Below are 20,408 nucleotides of genomic sequence, written 5' to 3'. Positions count from 1 at the left end.
GATGTCTACACGCCGATTATAATATAAACGGACTGCTCTCATTAAAATTAATGGGGGAGCTTTGTCTCACCGACAACTTTCACATTGATGTCGGCGGTGTCTTCCCCAGCAGGGTTTCGAACCACGACAGAGTAGATTCCCTCGTCCTGCCTGTCAGCTCCTTCTAAAGTGAAGACACAGTGGCCTTTGGTGGTCTCCACATGGATCCGACCGTCTCCCTCTGTGACGACCTGCACAGGGAGAACCAGAGCACACTCACTACACTGACTGAGGCAAGAATCTTTTAGGAAGTCTCTAACTTGATAAAGATGCTGGTACAGTAGACCTCATTCCACTTCTGGAGACAAACGTCATTTTTCATAAAAAAAAGTTTCTTGATTTGAGCAAATCATGCCTTTCAAAGCAAACAACACATGACGATTTGAACACACAACTCAAGACGTCCATCTGCAAATCCAGGGCCGGTGTTGGACGTTTCATGAGTTGTTCATAAGTGCCGTTGTATCCATATTAGCTATGGGTCATTTTTTTCGCGCAGTCGTGAGGAAATAATAAAAACAAATAATTAATGTGACTATAATTTTTGGTCTTATTTCCCTGGCGCCTGGTAGTAAGTAAAGCGGCGATAATGCACCTTAAAGCTGTTTAGTAACTGTCCTTAAACAACAATAGGAGGAGAAGACGTTACGACCAGGCTCCAGTAAAGCAGGTGTGGTGCTGTGAGATCAGACGCTACGGAACAAACAGCACAAACATGCCAGGATTATTCTGACTGTCTAAACGTTCTGGATGGAGCTTCCAATAATTTTTGAACAGATCCCAGCAAATATCATGCAGAATTTTTTTTATTGAATATTTCCAGTCCCTAATGTAGCTTGAATTTATTTATTTATTTTGTATCATAGCACAACATGTGTTGTTTTTAAAGTTGCCATATAAGTAAACTCACTTGAATCAGTGTATCCCATATATTGATCTGGTTTACAGTAACTTATCAAAATAAACCCGAGACTCTGCAGCTCCAGCTGTGACTTTCACAGCGTGAAAAGATTGGACTTTTTCACACTGTAGAAAAGAGGCCGTTAATTCATGAAACTTTTCATTTTTCTTTATGGACGCTAAGCCAAGCAGATACGGCGCTTGTCTGTCTGATTACAGCATCCCAAAATGTAAATGAAGTTTAGCACACTATTTCTCACATGGCTTTATTTGATGATATAATCATGTATTTAAGTTAAGTAATTCAAGGATCATTTAACTTTCTCATGTTGCCATAGAAAACATACTTACTGCTCAGTCTCCTCTCACCTGGTTCTGTTGAAGGAGGATTCAGAACACGCTCTTACCTTATTGACATGGGATGGATACTGCATGCAGTTTCTATCCTGTGTTTAGTGTGTAAAGTGACACATGAAAAGCAAACACACATGTACAGTGATAGCTGCTGGAGAAGGTGCTTTTCCTGTATTGGACTGATTTTCTTTACAGTCCTCAGAGCTCCATTTGCTTCTTTTTTTTTTTTTTTTTTTGATGGGTTTTGATGTCATTATATCTTTTCAAAACTCAAGCGGTAACACAATCGCAGGTTTACATGGCACCTCTCCGCTGGCTACACTTGTACACACTACACGTGAGCCGACTGTCATCTTTAGTTTCAAGAATATTATCGAAAGCAGTGGTTGAGTGGGCCTAGGACGGGTGCATCAATACAGTTCAGGGGGGAAAAAGTCAAACTTTTATTTTGAAGTCTACAGAATTTCTGCTGCTTCACTTTTATTAACCAAAACTAACATTGTCACATCAGTGCTTAGATCTCATTGAGGGTTAGCACGAGAAGTCTTCCTTTTTATTATGTAGTCTGCCTTTGTGTTTAATTCATTATCAGTCTGCCTTTTTATTTTATATTTCACACAGTTCAATTAAGATTCTAGAAACTTGATGAGCATCATCAGTCCAAATGTTTTTGAAAAGTATAAATACTTGTAGTTCAAGGAAAATATGCCTTTTTACTTCATTGGGTTTTTATTCCAAGTTGTACTTTTTTTTGTTTATTTCATGTTTTTCACCATGGATGAAGACATTTTTTGGGAAATAGATTTGAGTCGCCCAATATTTGGGTCGCAACTTAATGACCAAGGAAAAATCAGGGGTTGGACCAGTTGAGAAGCACTGGTCTAAAGGTACACATGAAGCTGGAACATACTGTACACCGAGGGATGAACTAAACATGTGTTCACACTTACTTCGCCATCCTTCATGGTCCAAGAGGTGAAGCGCCCTCCTTGCTCTTCTCCATCAGGTTTTACAGAACTAGCCTACATTTGAGCAGAGCAAAGCAGTAAAAGCCGAGGAGAACAGAGAGCGCATGTAACCTCTCTTTCTCCTCAAGTCAAACACCAGGAAGCCGGTTGGCATCGTTGCTCGAAGCTGTTAGTAGCACTGTGCTTCTTCGGTTTGGTGAAGGTATCCCAGCCAAAGCAGGGAGGAATGCATTAGTTTGCATGACATCAATGAGTCATAGCATCCCTGGGCCACGTGATAGTTATTTCCAGCATCAAAATGGTTAGTTTATAAAGATGTATCTCCACAGAACTGTTCTCTGTATAATTTAAATATGCCAGCATTGTCTGAATTTTAGATTTCAGCATTAGTTAGGCTTTCATCCTGATAATGAAGTGTTGCTTTCTCAACAAGTTTAAGTTTTCAGAACTTACCTACCAGTCTCTGCACAGACGGCTTGTGTCAGCTGATTAATACCACAGGGCTTCATGTCTGTTTTACCTTCTCTCCTTTGGTCCAGATCACCGTGGGAGCAGGATCTCCAGTGATGGGGACATCCAGGCGCAGCTTGTTGCCCGCCACCACCACGATGGTTGATTCGGCAGTGCGACCCATACAGTCCAGGTGGATCTTTGGAGGATCTTAGAAGGTAATGCAAATGGTTCAAATGAAGGGACTTCTACATTGTAGCTGGTAGTCTGTCAGTGAGTCAGTGTGTGGTTGTGTACTGTACCTTGGCGTGGCACATAGTCAATCTTCACCTCTAGGAAAGCCAGAAATAATAATAAAAAAAAGAGTTAGACGTTGTTTCCGTACACGTTGAGCTTGTGAGACTCAGATGATGTTAGTTTTGAAGTGTCAAATTAAAAGCAGCAATATTACCTAGGAAATTGAGTTTAGCAGAGAGGTTGAAAGCGTAGCCGTCCGGCACAAACGTGTAGTCTCCCTCGTCCTCTGGTTTGACCTCATCAATGGTCAGTTTGTGGATCCTACATGTTTACAGACTTAGTTTGTGATATCATTGGATAGATGCGGCATATTCAACGCATGTGTGAAAGTGTCCTCACCTTCCAATATGTGTGATATTCACTCTGGCGTCGGGCTTCACTTCTACACCGTTCTTGTACCAGGTTCCCTTCACCGTCTCGTCCGACACCTCACACTTGAAAACAGCCTGATCCTTGGCTTTCACTGTGAGGTCTGCAATGCTCTGGTAGACCTCCAGTTCTTTCTCTACACAGTCAGACAAAAACTCAAGCTCAGAGTGCAGACAGTGAAAACTGTAGAGGCCTTCAGATTTCAGAGAAGGCGCTACTTCACGAGACTACAGAATACAATGCACTGAGATGATGATATGTGAGGATAATATATAAAAATGAGATGCAGCTATTGTATGTGTGGATAATATGGTAATAACGTTCGAGCGTGAGCCGTTCCTTTGTGTGTTGTATCTTAGCAACAGACACAAGGGGAATAGTTAATTGGATTTATGGCAGAAAATAAAGTGGGAGGATATGAAGACCAGATGCAGAAGCTTCAGGTTATTACTGTATATCACGAGAAATAATGTACATGGGAGTTATTAAAGTTATTCCAAAGAAATTGTTATCTCGGCGAGATAAGTCATATCGCACTCCTTGTAAAGGTTACAGGAGTTTCACGTCAGCTCACTGTCAGGGAGGCCGAATGCGGCGGGAATGGCATTATAATGGGAGTTCTGCTGTGGACTGAGGTGTTAATCCCTTCTGCGCAATGGCAGCTGGTAATTCTTGGCAGGCTTGGAGTTCGATTAACAGGCCAGATAAACTTTACAGGGCTGAGAGCAGGAGCAATGATCGGGTTTAAATCTACACACAACAACCCCTGGAACACACACGCACAAAGATCACACACACTGTATGAATATATATGCAAATGTCAGTATATATATATATATATATTTATATATATATTCAGTACAGGGCCAGGACTAAGTCGTAGCTGCAAGAAAACAAAAGGTCAAACTATAACCAAACACTGGCTTCCTTATTTGGTTCATAACGTATTTCTTCTATGTGAGCTAATGTTTTAAGATGAATTGTTACTGGGTGAAACTAGCTAGCGTTTATATTTTGCCTACGTCCGTGTACGGGTGAGTTTGAACCGTCCCCATCCATCATGTTTAGATCACCTGTGTATTGAAATTAAGATTTCTAAGTATTTCCACCATAAATCTTCACCTGCAAAATATACAATGTCTTAAATATACTCAACAAAACCTGGGACTAATGTCTCTGGAAAAATGAACTCACAACACTCTGTTGGGCCCAGCGCAGATCTGTCATCAGCGTCACCAGGCTGTTGTGACTGGATACTAGAGGACAACCTACCATCTAGTAATAAAACATACAACTCACTCTTTATTTAAAAAAATAGACTTTACTTTCTACTCTAAAATTTGCTTCTAAAATATAAAATATTTTTGAAGTAAATGAACGATGAAGTTGAAGTATTCTAAAAGTGGAGCGTTAATGTGTGGTATTGAAATCTGAGACTTGATTTTACTTTCGGTTATACATTTGGCTGCAGCAGCATTTTTGCAGAAAGACAGCGTGACAACAAGACAGTAAATCAACACAGAAGTCAGAGACAGAAATCTGGCCGTTTGCGCAGACCTGTGCCCTTCAGGTGAAACACACTGTACGTCTTCTAACTTTAGCTGGCATGTGGACTCGCGTCGCTGCGGCAACCTTGGCAGACGGATGTGGACCATATCCCAAAGATAGACAGCGTGCCAAGAGTGGCAAGGCCGCACAGCCATTGGTAGGGAATGAGAATAATGTGTACTTGGAGAATTCATCACCGACAAAAGAGGCTCACATTGTATGACCGTTGCGTGACCGACACTCACCCTGCACCAGGAGTTCAGCCACAGACTCGCCGCCGTTCGTTTTAACCTTGTAGTGGCCGCAGTCCTCTTTCATAGCCTCGTTGATGATCAGCACGTGCTTGCAGCCGTCTTTCTTGAAGCGGTACTTGAACGACTCGTCTCTTGTCAGTTCCACGCCGTCTTTCTCCCTGCACAGAAATTAACACGGCAGCCAAAATGAATGCGATCCATATTAATGACTAACAATCTCGTAGTTAAACTTAAAGAGTGGGACTTCAGGAGCTGGTTAACGTTTGTGTGACGATGCAGCAAATATCACAAACACTCAAAGGACTTTTGGAGCTTTCAAACACATGTCACTTTGTAATGATCAGCCGCCCATACAGGATGTGACCACTTGTTTTTTATGAGGGGAAATCAACACTGAAGTCACGCAATCATAACAAAGCTGGCTTCGTTTGTTGAATGAAGGATGCAAGATTCAGCTGAAGTTGAATCACCTAGTTAACCTTTAAGATCAGCATATACTGCTTCAAAAACAAACATCAATGCTCAGGCCATTAGGTTTACTGATACTGAGCATTCAGTTTTGTTGATTAAACCGTAGCTCGTGACACCTCTTTTCTTTGCCGTGTCAAATTTATCTCCGTTTCGTCATTCGATTTTTTTTTTTCTGACACGTATTGATCTTTGACCTTTGTTACATAAAATTATTCTGGGCTCAAATAATAGCCCAGTTTGCATTTGCAGCAACTTTCTCCTTCACATAAAGGTCACGTGGGAAACACTAAAGTGCTGATGTGACCTTTTCACTGAGGTGATAATTTACAACTTGTAACAATATTTCACTCCGTCACTGAGTGCTCAGAGGTCTGCCGACATACCAACCTCAAATGCCATCTGCTGCGTCTGAGCAACTGTTAAGGAGTGACAAAAAATTAAAAATGAAACTGAACTGAGCTTGATTAGATTCGATTAAATGAGAGTTGGAAACTTGCCAGCTTCTTTATCCAATCCTGGCATACTTTTAGGATTTATGATCCAAGGGCATCAAATTTCAACTACTGACAGCTTAGTTGTGAGTGTGAAGAAGAATATCTAACCATTTAACACTGGCTCCTTCCTCTGAGACTTCACACTCCAGCTCCACCCGCTCACCCTTCATGACCATATGATCCTCCAGATTTTTCACAATCACAACAGGGGGCTCTGCAGAAAACAGAGACGAATGACACATAATTAGAACAAGAAGTATTTAATTATGCCAAATGATTCTAGATATGTTGTGTTGTAAATTTCCTCTAAGCCTTAAAGGTTCAGTGTGCCGGATTTAGGAGCATTTATTGGCAGAAATGGGATATAATATTCAGAATCGTGTTTTCAGCAGTGTATAATCACCTAAAGCTAAGAAACGTTTTAATTTCTCAGACTCTTTATGTACAGTGGGAGCAGATCCTCTACCACAGAGCCCGCCAACCTTCTGAGTTTCACAGCCACGGTAGATTCTCCTATGCTTTAAAGGAGACTGCGAGGCGATGGGTGCTCAGCTGGTTGCAATCTGCAATCTCGCCGCCAGATGTCTCTAAATCCCACACACTGCAACTTCTAATACCTTTAACAAAGAGCTCAGTGGTGCATTTCTCCTCTCCCACCATGCAGCAGTATGCTGCATCATCTGCCAAGGAGCAGTGGTTGATGGTGAGGTAGCGCATGTTGCCAACACTCTCAAATATGTACCTTGACAAAGAACAGGATGTTTTTAATACACATCACATTTAATTTTTTTATTTTTTATTTTTTATTTTTTTACAAAAGCATAATCTACTATAACAATGAGGCGTTTGTGAGAAACAAGTACTTTTTACAGATACACTATACAGTTTTTCAGATGATGTAGGCAGGTTGGCAACAGGTTGATGGGATTTTAAATATCAATAAACAAAGGAAATGTTTTTTTTAGTTTTTTACTTCTAACACTTACTTGCTGGTGATGTAATGAATAGATAAGGTAAGGATTTGGTCACAGAGCGGCAGGAGAGAGAGAAATAAAAAGCATTTAGTAACGTCATGAGAATTGGTGCGTTCAGGTACAGCATGTTTTATGGGGTCGAGGGAAGTTCAAACCTTCCAGTTGGTTGAATTTGTTGTCCATTTTTCAGCCACTTCACCTCAACGTCTGCGTTGGCAACCTCAACTGCCAGTTTTATTTTCTGTCCCTTTGGTACTTGGTAGGCAGGATCCAACTTCTTGAGGAAAGCTGAGTTTCAGGGCATTAATAGAATATTTTAATTAACCATTGTTTAGCCTTCGTTTGCATTTTGTCTGTTACAAACTCAGCACACCGACCTTCACTCTTCTTCTCTTCCTTCTTCATCTTCTTCAGTCTCTTGAGCATGCCTCTCAAGTCGGTAATACCATACTGAAAAGCAATCTTTTCATATTCAGTAGCAGGAGAACGGCTGAGAATATCCCAAATGTCCACGTCAGGCTCTGTGCTCATCTGCACAGCTCTAACACACAAACAAACCAGACAGCCAGACACAGAAGTTCAAACCAGTCACAGAGCGCACAATATGAAATTAAATGATCAATATTAGACTAAAAGAAGCAGGTTATAATAGAGGTAGAGTAACATACATAGATTACCTATCACATCACAGTAAACTCACTATTACTTATTTTATTCACAATCAATTCACTGTTAATGATTAATGAAGTTACATACTAATTTTGACTGTGCACATACTTTGTGGTTAAGTAATTCCTATTGTAACATTTATTCTATATATTAGAAAATGTTTAATCGTTGAAAAAATAATTGCTCATTGTTGTGAAACAAATCAACAAAAAGTTTCATTTCGACACTTAGAGTTTGTCAGCAGTTTCTTACCGATTTGAGGATTTTAAGAAACTGCTGCTCATTCAAAGGTTGAAGGCAAATGATGCAAAACAAACTAGACAAGTTAAAACACAGCATTTCAAAAGCAACAACGATCAGTATATTAGAAAAATGCTTTTAAAACAAATTAAATATGATAACGGCTGTTAAACTGCACTCAAGCAAGCCTGCACACATTAAGCCTAAATAACAATGTCAGTCAAACATGAATCATATGCTAACAACATGCTGTGTTTGGATTTTTATCATCCAATCCAATTATCTTGTGCACCGGGGAGAAGAAGTGTCTGTTCATGGCGTGTCACAGACAGAGAGGGTCTTTGATGTGTTGGAAAGAGGACTTGTGTAAATGATGCAATGAGGGCTCATCAGGTCAAATCTTGGAGAACAGGAATCTCCGTCGCTATACAAATTATGTAACAAACTACAGACCTGGCGGATGTTAAAGAAGTATCGTTGGACTTAATGTCGGTGTGAGATGTAGATGTAATGTGAGACGACTTTCGGACTCTTTATTAGAGTCAGTGTTGTGATATTAGTGAGATAAAATAGGGTGACAAGAGTTTCAGAACTTTAATTGCCGCATGTGTATATTTTATAATGTTAATACAATGTACTCTCCATAGCAGAGAAATAAAGAGGTTTTAATCCTGACTGAAGTTACTAATAGTTACTGTAATAACTGACCCATGACGTCACCCTAACTTATCCCTGTACATTGTGAGTTCATGTTCAGGCTCATTTGCTTGCAGATCAATGTTATTAGGTGATCATTCAAACTTTTGGTTCACAAATGCAGAAGCAGCTTACTCTCTGAAGATTACAGGATACCCAGAAAGAATGGAAGTGGAACATGTTTGGATTATAAAAAGTGATAAGAAATTGTTCACTTATCCAGAAAGTCAACTAATGGCTGTAATTATTGTGCTTATTATTTGTAATTGCTTACCTCTTCTTTAACAGGGCACTGAAGTCAAGCTCTCCTGAATCTTCTTTTCCATCTGTGCTACTGCAGAGATCAGAAAACACCAACAGCACAGTAGGTTGACTTTTTCTCCTCTTTTCTCCACAGAGAAGAAACATGTTAATGTTACACAGACATGGTTTGTTTTAAATAAAACAAATCCATGTTACCAGATCTTTACACAAGATTAACCACTTCCTGTTCACTCCAATATGCAAGTGCAGAAGGATACTGAATGGCACAACACAGAAGAGATCTGTAAAACTGAAAGGAAATGAGTGGATTGAAAGATAAAAGAAGTGAATGTGCAGGCAGATGTGTTGCTGGAGAGACATGTGTTGCCATGTTTAAAGAAATAGTCATCATTTTGGGAAACACACTTATTTATTTGTACCTCTCTAATGTCTGTCTGTTGCCTTTGAAACCAGATGAGGAGGTGCATTAGCAATGCAATTGACCAGTTTTTAAAGCTGGGATGTCCCTACTCTTCAGCACCATTGTTTGTTTTATACTCTGTAAAATCTCACAAGTTAATCTTAGTTTAAAAAATCAAAGCGATTACTTTAAAATAGAGTTGGGCGATAGCTACCAAACTGGCAGATGAAAATATCAACTGTGAACTATCACGGTAGACGATGACATCAGCAGCTCAGTTCATTTAGACTGACCCTCTCAAACCTGCCGGATTTAACTAAATAATCTGACCTTGAACCGACATGATCAGGTCACACCTGAAGGGGTAGGCTGCGCCGTACAAAGAAAAAGTGTTCAGACATTTAGAAATATGAAACACATCTAATAGAAGGTGTGATAAAATGAGGCATGAGTTAGCGAGGATGTCTCATTTTTACTCCTCTCTCCTCGCCTTTCTATACGTATTTACGCATTTATTTACTTGTTTATTTACGTGATGTATTGTGTTCATTTGCATATTGACATGAAAGTGAGTTGCATTATGACTGTCAGCCACAGCTGTAGAGGCAGATGGGAAACAAATAGAAAGGGAGAGAGATGTATGACATGCAAGAACAAAACCAAGGATGCTCCAGAGAGCCAGGCTATCTGTTTCCTCCTGCTTCAGTCCTCTTAGATTAAACTAATCACCTCCTGCCTCTGGCTTCAAACTTAAAGCACAGACATAAGCGTGTTAGCATTCTTCTTAGTTCTTGGAAATTAAGTTTCCATGAAAAAAAAGCATTTCCCATGAATCCAGAACTATTCCTTTAAGTCATGAGCAGCAGCAGTCAACCAAGCAAGAACAATACAAAGCACTCAAGGTTAAAGAAAACACGCAGTCACTGTACAGTAGTCTGCTTGTCGCTAATCAGTGGGATGAAAGATAAAGACAAGGACATAGATCTGACTGTGTGCCCGTCTCCTGCCTCTGATCCAACAACAGGATTAGAAGGTGATTCTCTGGTTTATGTGGTGAAGTTACAACACAGCATAGCTGCACAACTTCCTCTGTGCAGCAACAGTCTGTGGAAGAGCTGGGCTACTGAAAAGCCTGTGTGTCTTAGCACATCCTGCACTTTCAGCACGATCAAACCACCGTCAAAGCTCACAATGCCGGTTTGTGCAGCTGGCTCTGCTGTTTTGATTTGAGACCCAGGAGGAGATCAGAGAGAGCTGACAGATGCAACAAGTGCACGTTACTTAACAGTTTAAGAGTCCAAATCTCTACATATGGACTGTAACAGGTTAATACAATCGCTGTGATTACATTCTGGATATTTATTCAAAGCTCTCTCATGGTCTTCCTTCTGTGGTCATTCTCTCAAAAATGTGCACATTGGAGGCTGCCCCATCCACAACACGGGTTCTGTTGGACTCGAAGGCAGAGAAGAAACAGGCCGCAGAAGAGAGAACGAGTCTCTGATCCTGGTCCTGGTTTCTCTGTTCTTTAACAATCAGACTCCTCAGATTTTAAATTGGAGCCTCCGTTTGTTGCAACAAACCCCTTTACTACCTTGATCCTGGTCCACTTCTCTTCTGACCGCATTCACTCCTGATAGGTTAGCATTTCCACAGTTATTTGTCACATATCACATGGTAATAATCCACTGTAGTTCATTAGCAACTCTCTGTATTCTCACTTATCCTTATTAACTCAGCTGACCTGGTGTTAAGTAAGTCTGGCAGCAAACTAATGGCGAGAGTTTTGCTCCTGATCAACTTTGATATCAACCATATACACAAATTTATGCTAGAAAATCCTCTTCAGAGGTTATTGTAGTGTGTTTATGGCACTAAAGTGGTAATTTGACTTATTAATTCGGCTTCATCTTTTCAGCCTCAAAATGACCATAGATTTCTTTAAGAATGAATCTGTATTCTACATGTGTTTTTACATAGGCCACCAAAATACAAAGTAAAGAGACCAGGGTGTTGCATGAAATATGATTTAAAGACACTTGAACTGTAACAGACTGATTCATGCTCCAGTTTAATAAATGCTTCCTACTGAGCACATTTCATTGTTTTTTTTTTTGTTTTTTTAACTCGTGTCACATTACATCCCATTATGAATCTTGTAAAAAGAAACTTCATTTCAGATTAATTTGAAATCATGAGAAGTGGTAACAAAAATGACTGGTTCATAAAGTAAAACAATCAGGCAGAAATTGATTATTTTTCTATCCTATTCATATAAATTTATACATTTTAGTTTTGATTTTTTTAAATCTATTCAAAGCAAAATCATTGCTGCTAACCTACATTGCATTAAATCTTCCTGAGCAAGGAGACACCTTTAAAAAGAATGTAGTTACAACCCATTTCAAAAATTGTTGTCTCCATTTGTCACTTCGACCCAAAATGACAGGGTCCACATTTTCCCTTAAACTGGGAATGGAAATTGAGAATATTCAGTTTTAATGTAAACCATTACTCTAAAGCAATAAACTCTTGTAAAACTTACGTGCGCCTGAAAGCTGCACGTATGTCCAATCCCTCAGGAGCACGAGCCTCTGAAAGGCAGAGCAGGATCCAAAATTGTCAGTCATTGTGATGCAGAGCAGTCAGAACAGTGACTCATGTGACCATATTACAAGCAACAAAGAAAAGCCCACTCACCGTGTACACTCAGCTCAAAATTGCAGCTGTCAAACTTGTCCCTGGATGCAACCTCGCATCTGTAAGCTCCGGCAAAGTTCGGCTTGGCAGCAATAATCTGCATCTCAAATGTGTAGGACTACAAACACGCGCAGGAGGAGACGTTCAGTGACATGATGTTACAACACAGCCCAAAAGCTTTGTGCCTTATATTTATAACAGTATTAGTCAGCTTTTGAATCATGATGACTGACTTTTTCTGCTTGCTTTTGTTTTTGTTCTGAATTTCTTAAAGGATTTTGATTGGTTTGATGTGTCTTCGTCAGGACATTGTTCCTCAGATTTTAAATGTTGCATGGTACAGTTGATGACAAATATGTGACAATAGGCACTTGTTTTTTTTGTGCTCTTAAAAACAAAAGGTGTAATGTTTTTACTAACATTAAAATCTTGGAAAATAAAAAAGACAGGATTCTTCTCCAGTTCTTATTTTCGTGTCTTTAGCGTTAGTTTACCTTGTTGTTGCGGTCATACGTCTCCTTTAGCTGCAGGTGTTTTCCAGACTTGCTGGCGAGGTCCATCCATTTCCCTTTGAACCATTTAATGGTGGGTTTCTTCAACAACGACTCAGCATTCACTTTCGCCACAAAGACGATGTTTTCACCTGCACAGAAAAATTGTTTGCATTGGATTCTCAGATCTAATACACCTCTAACCTTTTACCTTTTTTTTCATTTTGTAATGAAATTCTATAAATATTCATCATATTTAGTGGTTTTATACATTCACTCTCATGCTGTGTATATTTCTTTTCTACAAATGGCAGTTTTAATATATCCATCACTTCTTTTCACATTTCCTAGTATCTTTTCTGTCTGGCTGAAAATATATAAACTAACTGTGTTAAGAGCACAAGTGTGATGCCCACAACTAATCCTTGTGAAGCCACTCACCGACAGTGACTTCTCCACTCTGAGGTTTCTCTGTGAAGAGTCCGGTCAGGGCCTGTCTCGTGTCGGGAGCTTGTGCATCTGAGATCCAGCAGGGTCAAAGCCAAAATGCCACAGCACCAGGAAATTAAAATGTGTTGAATCCAGCATATCATGAGTTTAGGACTGATACAGTTTCAGACATATGCCATTAAAGTTTCTGTCTTTTAAGACACTTTGGGAACACAGTACAGCATGCAAATATTTTGAAAATATATCTTGCCTCAAATGCTGAAATTGATTTAGAACTATTGAAGCCCTACAGTCAATGAAATGAAATTTAAAAGATGAAAATTCAGTCAGCCGTTTCCAGTTTTGTCAAGTCGGTCATACCAAAGTGGGAGGGGCTCGAGTGTAAAGTACATGTAATATAAAATATAAATGAATATGATGTGGAACATTTCAGCACCAATATTTTGGTTCTCAGTAATGAAAATAAACATTGACATGTGTAACACGGACTGACGGGATCTAAGACCTCCCATTTTAATATCAAAACATAGCGTGTGAGAAGCTCAACTAATTAAACATGCGAGGCTTTTCCATACGTGTTATTTATGTTCAACTTCTTGTGCGTAAACGTGTACTGGAATATCAGACTGGGATGTTTTCTGCTGTTTCAAGGATGCTGATGGAAGAGGTAGTATGATGAACATGAATGACTGAACAGAGGAGTAAATAAGTGACTGAATGAGTGGACGCTGGCACAGAGGAACTCACCCTCTGCTGGAGGAGCATCCTGTGCTGGGGTGGAGGTTCCTCCTTGGGTGGGTGCTGCTGCAGGTGGAGCGGGGGCCTCTTCTGGTTTAACACCGGACTCTGCGGGTACGTCTGCAGGGGCTGCAGCTGGAGCTGGTGTGTTACCATCAACACAGATAATAAGGCACAGAGAAGTAGAATATGATGACATTTTGGGTACATACACTGCAACCTGTTTAATCTGCCTTATTTAATTCATATTTGTACACATGGATATTTTGTGTATTAAGACAAATCTATTTGAACCATTTCATCCATTTGACAGGCTTTTAAACACCGTTTCATCAGAATGAAAACATTCTCTGGTGAAATATTTCTTCTGTCTTATCTCTTTTGAATGGCTGACTGACTTTTCCACGTGTTATCAGCGGTCTCTCATGCCTATCCTTAGCAGCAGTCAAGTGGTGGTTACTCATGAGGAAATAATGTGCTGGTGTGAGGGTGGAGGTCGCCGTGCAGACGGAGTAAGGGTGGCGATGACACGAGCCACAGGCGGTCACTTGTAGCACACTGAGCACATTGGTCTGCTGCCTTTCTTGTAGATTTGCTTACACCTTATCAGATCCCATAAAACAACCTCAGCGGGTCACACTGAGAGACTAATAGCAGACATGTTGCTCTGTGACTCACTTGGTGCACATTACAGTGGACATGACAGTGCTCAGTAGATATAGTGAGACGCTGGACAAAAGCATTGTGATTAAACCAGTGACGGAGCGTGTTCACAGCCTTAAAGGGGTAGTTGGACTTTTTGGGAAATAAGCTTTTTCACGAATGACAAAGAACTTAAATTATTCTAATGTTGCTTATAAAGCGCTTAACCAAAACCTTTTGTTGAGTTTGCTTCTAAGTTGAGCGCCCTACTGTGCTGGACGTTAGTGATTCTCCCTCCAGCCTTTAGACTTGGGATGACATCATCCTCATAGAAATAGCTTCTCTCGCCTCTGGGGAAGTTTTATAAAGATGAATACTTTAAAAATGTATATTATAAAGAGTAATGATTGACTTTGTTTGAAGTTCCACATATCATGTCCACAGTGTCCTCAGTTTTACAGATGTCTCTTTTTTTAATGGAGGTCTATGCTTTTTGGGGCCACATGGATGTACAGACAAGTGGTGACAGTATTCAGCTTTGTTGCGTGCAGGATTATTCTTTTGTCATTCATTATTGTGATTTCCGGTTGCCTAGCAACCTCACAGTAATGGCAGGACATCATTTCAGCTTCAGAAGAGCTCACTACTGCTCAGATTTTTTCTAAACTTTGGGCACAGCTAGGCTAGCTATTTCCCACCATTTCTAGTCTTTGTGCTACGCAAAGCTAACTAACTGTCTGGTGACTACAGCCTTATTTTACAGCTTTAGCAGTATTCTTATTTAACTCTCATCAGGACAACAAATAAAACATTTCCCAAAGTGTCGCACTAACTCCTTTAAAAGGCAAGATTTCTCAAAGATAGATTACAGATATTTGGCTGTGGGCAGCTGTCAGAGGGTGCAGGGTGTGAGTTCATGTGCAGAACCATAAAGTGCATGCAGTACATCAAGTATTTACTGCCTCAGTGGTTTGGTGCTTTGAGTGCTCCATTTTGCTTTGTGCCCGGTGACGACTACACAGCCTGTAGGTGAACGAGCAGAGACTTCAAATGCACAGCTGTAGCATCAAAGTCTCCCACCTGGCTTTGATACGACCTTCAGCTCAAACTTGACCTTTGAACCCCCGGCAATCACTGCATAGACATTGGCATCTTCCTTCGTAATAGCTTTTATGGTGAGGGAGTGCTTGTTTCCGTCGGCTGTGATAACGTATTTGTCGCCACTGGCAATGTCCTTTGAGTTGCACTGCCATTTGACTTTAGTGTCAGGCTTCTCGGTCTCTGCTTCAAAGACCACAGAGGACTCCTCCTCTGCCTCTTGAGTCTTTGGTTTCTTGGCAAATGCTGAAACTGAAGAGGGTGGGTTCAAAATAGAAGCAAGCCCTTTGAAGTGTCTTGTTTTAAAACAAGTTTGCTGTTAGAGGGGAATAAAATCAGCTCTGGGATAAAACACAGATACTATAATTTTCTCTCTGAGTGTTCATTGATGAGAATTGTAGCCAACTTTGAGAAAAACAGAAAACAGATCAACATTAATGTGCTAACAGACCCAAAATACTGTTGTGTGACTGATCTTATCTTGGAACTTTTCATCCGTTCAAAAGCAAATTTCATACCTGAAGAAAGGAAAAACGCATACTGTAAAAAACTGAAGTGTTGAAGAGAGAGAGAGAAAGATGGTGTTTGGAGGTCCATGAATATTTTAGTAAAAGAAGAGGGTTGATCAGCTCGCTGTAGCTGCTGGTGCTGAAAGGGTACAGTGTTGTACAGTCTGCAGCACACTGGGTGGGGCTAACTGAAAACCAATGAATTGGCCTTTTTGCACTTCCACACAGAATCTGTCAAAACACAAACATCTGGCTCTGGTTTAAGTCACATTCATGCAGTTTTGGTGTACAATTTGAGCTTCATTAGAATAATTATGAAAGAGTAATTAACATGACCTGCATGATAGCCTCATTCAAAAGATAAGTTAAAATGACTGAAAAACCTGCCGGGTTTATAACATAAACATCAATTTATATCAGTCATGACTTATTCTAAAGTGTTGTAAGACTGTCAACTCAATACTGGTGTCCTTGTAGACCTTTAAAAGTCCTGCATTCAAAATTTTACTTCAGTAATTCAGATATATTATAAACTATATGTACTTTCCTGTAAGTATCAAAGGTGTACATACTCATTGTGCTGACTGGCCCCTTTCATGATGTTTTTCAATTGTATATATTATATTAGTGGATTATTATAACTGATATGTCAATATATAAACATATGATGTAGCGCTGGTAACAGGGTAACTCATTTTAGGTAATTTATAGATAGTATTACCAAGAAGTTTAATCTACAACAGTTCATTATACCAGATAAGGTGATCATATGTTTTACATACATGTACAATATTATTCTGTTCAGTAATTGCAGCTGTCAGAAAAATGCTTTGAAGTAAAAGTATGTTTTTAACAAGAGAACTTTAAGAAGTAAACTAAGTACCATAAAACTGTGCAGTACTTGAGTAAATGAACTAAAGAGTTAATTCCACTAGTTCTTAAGAAAATGTTGTTCATCCTGTCTTCTTAATCAGGTCCAAAGCCAAACAAAAGATGAACACAGAAACATCTGAAACATTTTGAACCTCTGTAACAGTCATTGCGTACTGATCTGCAGGGAGGAAATAAATCAATAAACACCATTGATCTGGAAAACTATTAATAGTAATTTTGTGTAAAACGCCAGTGGCACAAACATCTGATCTGAAAGTTAAAATTGTGACAACAGCAGAGTCGTATTTCTTGATTGCACCCACTCATTAACGTTACAATTCAGGCTAATCAGAGTTTTATGGTGGTGATGTGTCGGTAACTTTGGTGCAAAAGAACGTGAATCAATCTCTCGTGTTCTACTCAAGTAACATAATCGTGTCTGGCCGCGGTGCTTATGGGCTCCTCTACTTGCATTTTCCCAGCATTTTGTAATGATGGGTAGAAATTATATTCGTTTTTTTTTTTTTTTATGAAACATGCAGTTTTGGAACCTTCAATAAAGGCAAATTAAGAGAACAGTCATAAAATAGGCTGTGGCTGCAAACCATAAGTGAACATGGTGGGAAGGTGGAATGTACAGCTATCACATTGGTCAGGGGGTGACATGTAGTTTTAATCTGACATAGAGCTAAATCTGTTGTTGGGATAAATAAACTGTCCTGAAATCATACAATAGTCCCTGATTGTTCAGCACTGGTGGCAAAGGTGATGGTGAAGCTGTGGCGCATGTCGACCAGTGAACCTAGACGTTAACCGCTGGGTGAACTATAGAATATAATCCTTACAGCGCCGCTGGCCTTTTTGTTTGAAAATATATAAAATGTTCTCATCAATATCTTTTTCGAGCACTTGTCATGTGTAAAAGGAGCCTAAAAATAGAGTGTGACTGACGGCGCTGGCAGAAGTCGTGTTGAACAGTAACACCATGTGTTAGGAATCATGAAGTAAACAGTGTGTAGCTATAATTCAGATGCATGCTATTTCCAGGTTTGAGTTCTGAGCAATTTAACACTGCATTACAAAACCACACAAAACTAAAAAAAACTCCATGTGTTGCCGGATGACCGTGCAAGTATGAGTTTAAATATAGGATGCATATGTACTGGATTTATAAATGAAGCTGGCAGGCTCCAGCAGCAACAAGCCCACAGGTATCATAGGCGAGGGATTAGCTTGATGCTATTTTTATGACTGGAGGCAGAGGAAGAATGATGAGCTCTTCTTGTCATGTCAGTCCTTCCTGATGCTTTACCTCTCACACCTTCATCTGACTACAACCATCTCAAGTTAAATGGACTTCTGTCCGTTTTAAAATCTCCATCATAATTGTAGGGAACATAAAAATAGAGAAACCTTGTGCTAACTGATAGCAAATTTAATTTCACCCAAGTATTAATACTTTATTGTTAACTGTCCAAATTGTATTATAAAATATGTTGCATCGTTTTAGCTGATTGTCAAGAAGACAGAATTAACTGTTAACTTTTGTTTATGGTTTATTGTCATCAAATATCTGGCTGGTATACTGTCATTAACTCTGTCGTTGGTTGATTTGTGTTGCTAAAAGTTGAATCTAAGGTTAGGATTAAGTTTCATACAACACTTTAAAATAGAAAATGCCTGAACAATTGGTTGTGGGAAAATTAATGACAAAGAAAATGTTGTACATAAAATTTCTTACAAGCTGATTGTCAACACGTTTATCGGAGGTTTGTTAATCAGTGTCTCATTGCTGAAGCCAAATTGGATTATTTTAACAAATCAAGTAGATTGTTCAGCTTTTAATATTGATATTTAATAACTATACTGTACTATACTCTATTTTGTTTAGGAACAACAAGTGGTTTGGGGTTGGTCAGCATTGATAGCTTCCATAAATGTAGAGCAAAGGCCAAAGAAAACGTCTTCGCAACACCTGATTAGTTTTTGCAACACTTTTCTATCAAATAATTTATTGGTTAATTTGAAATGTTCTTTCTTTTCCAGTGTATACCAAGTGTACTGTAGGTTCCCTTTTCTGTTTTTTCATTCAGAGTTTCAATAGTTTTTATAAACTGTAGCCAAAGGAAAATAAATCCAAAGTGAAAAGCATCTAATTGATTGCTGGATATTGACGATGACTGTTAGGAAAGCTCCAGGTTCAAGGTGATCATTGCTGTTATTGTTCTCTACAAATCCTTGACACTAAAGGTCTTAACACACACAAGCTGGCCATCCGGGCTTCACTGTGTCATCTGATATGTGATATGTTGGACTTCTCACTCTACAAACAGATACTCATTCCCACTCGAGTGCGACAGAAAACTGTGGAAAGTCATTTGTCAAGCTGGAATCCCGTCAAGCATTTTGGGATCAGTGGATCATTTTGTGAATGCAGTGATGCGGGAAATGTGACCGTGTCGATTTCACATCAGACGATGTTTCCACCTGGACCACGTCACGGGGACTGAGTCCCTGACAAGAACCAAAGTGTTCAAAGTAACTGTCACACCCTGGAAACACTTTGAGCTGAGGACAGATAATTGATACGTGGTATGCTCTGATTATGGATCCTGGCTGAGTGTTGGTAAATCACATTACCAAGCAACTTGTAGCACCTTATCAAGCCATGGAGTATATTTAAATTGGAGGTGCTGGAGGTTTCCTGTAGATGTTAATGTACCTGCATTATCAGGACAAGGCAGCAAGACACTGGACATTTTACCCACCACCCAGCTTCATTATGGTCTCCATACATTCTGTAGTTACTATTGATAAATACATTTTTGTAAAAAAAAAAGAAATGTCCCTCTATTTTATAGATATTTTGTCTACAAATAATAAACCCATATGTTTAAGTTATTGGCCATATATATATATATATATATATATATATATATATATATATATATATATTTTTTTTTTTTTTTTTTTTTTTTAACCACAAAATGAGCTTGTACTTGTTACCAATTGACAAATAGTGTGACACAAAGAACATTGTGGTTAATTGAATAACAGTTAATTGAAAAAAAAACCAATATACACATTCCCATGTTTGTAAAATGTAATTATCACGTTATAGTGCGGTCAAACAGTATCTCACTGTTTATCATGAAAACAATTGACAGGTCTGAAGTGAGCAGTTTGGTTGTGGTTTACAGTTGTTTAAGAGGGGCGGGGACAAACTCAGTAGAGGGTTTTATCACGCGTATTGTAATTTGTTGTCAATAATAATTTTATCTCAAAGTTCACAATACTGACATTTTTTTGATGGATGACCAGCTGATAAGAGGCACATGGTCTGACGACAGGAAAAAGCGTTTTCGACAGTTCACTGCGAGTTGTTCGGTTTTGGTGTGCGAAGGAGAGCAGTGAGACTAAATCAGCTGAATGAAGACACTTACCTGTTTTTTTGACAGGCTCTGGCATCCTGAATGATCTCCTGCCCTCAACAGCGTGACTCAGTGTTCCTGAACAGTCT

The 20,408-nt window shown here is 39.3% G+C and overlaps 1 protein-coding gene across 1 annotated transcript in view; it reads right to left on the bottom strand.

The window, feature by feature from the left end:
- mybpc3 (myosin binding protein C3) overlaps positions 1 to 20,408 on the bottom strand; it is a 32,979-nt gene extending 12,571 nt beyond the window's left edge. Inside the window, exons 1-19 of the mRNA XM_069174373.1 lie at positions 20,332 to 20,408; positions 13,776 to 13,907; positions 13,020 to 13,097; positions 12,582 to 12,730; positions 12,088 to 12,205; positions 11,933 to 11,981; positions 8,998 to 9,057; positions 8,040 to 8,063; positions 7,496 to 7,659; positions 7,274 to 7,406; positions 7,131 to 7,133; positions 6,762 to 6,886; positions 6,253 to 6,358; positions 5,171 to 5,337; positions 3,348 to 3,513; positions 3,163 to 3,269; positions 3,014 to 3,043; positions 2,782 to 2,921; positions 71 to 230 (exon numbers count right to left, since the gene is read on the bottom strand). Of these exons, the coding sequence (XP_069030474.1) occupies positions 71 to 230; positions 2,782 to 2,921; positions 3,014 to 3,043; positions 3,163 to 3,269; positions 3,348 to 3,513; positions 5,171 to 5,337; positions 6,253 to 6,358; positions 6,762 to 6,886; positions 7,131 to 7,133; positions 7,274 to 7,406; positions 7,496 to 7,659; positions 8,040 to 8,063; positions 8,998 to 9,057; positions 11,933 to 11,981; positions 12,088 to 12,205; positions 12,582 to 12,730; positions 13,020 to 13,097; positions 13,776 to 13,907; positions 20,332 to 20,356 (1,936 nt within the window). The 5' untranslated portion in view covers positions 20,357 to 20,408. The remainder of the gene's footprint in view (positions 1 to 70; positions 231 to 2,781; positions 2,922 to 3,013; positions 3,044 to 3,162; positions 3,270 to 3,347; positions 3,514 to 5,170; positions 5,338 to 6,252; positions 6,359 to 6,761; positions 6,887 to 7,130; positions 7,134 to 7,273; positions 7,407 to 7,495; positions 7,660 to 8,039; positions 8,064 to 8,997; positions 9,058 to 11,932; positions 11,982 to 12,087; positions 12,206 to 12,581; positions 12,731 to 13,019; positions 13,098 to 13,775; positions 13,908 to 20,331) is intronic.

This window comes from Embiotoca jacksoni, unplaced genomic scaffold, assembly GCF_022577435.1.
Source record: "Embiotoca jacksoni isolate LCO1_2020_lvr unplaced genomic scaffold, fEmbJac1.0.p SCAF_6, whole genome shotgun sequence".
NCBI lineage: Eukaryota > Metazoa > Chordata > Actinopteri > Embiotocidae > Embiotoca > Embiotoca jacksoni.
Note: the sequence above shows the minus strand (reverse complement) of the source record. Positions and strands in the feature narration are given on the sequence as shown.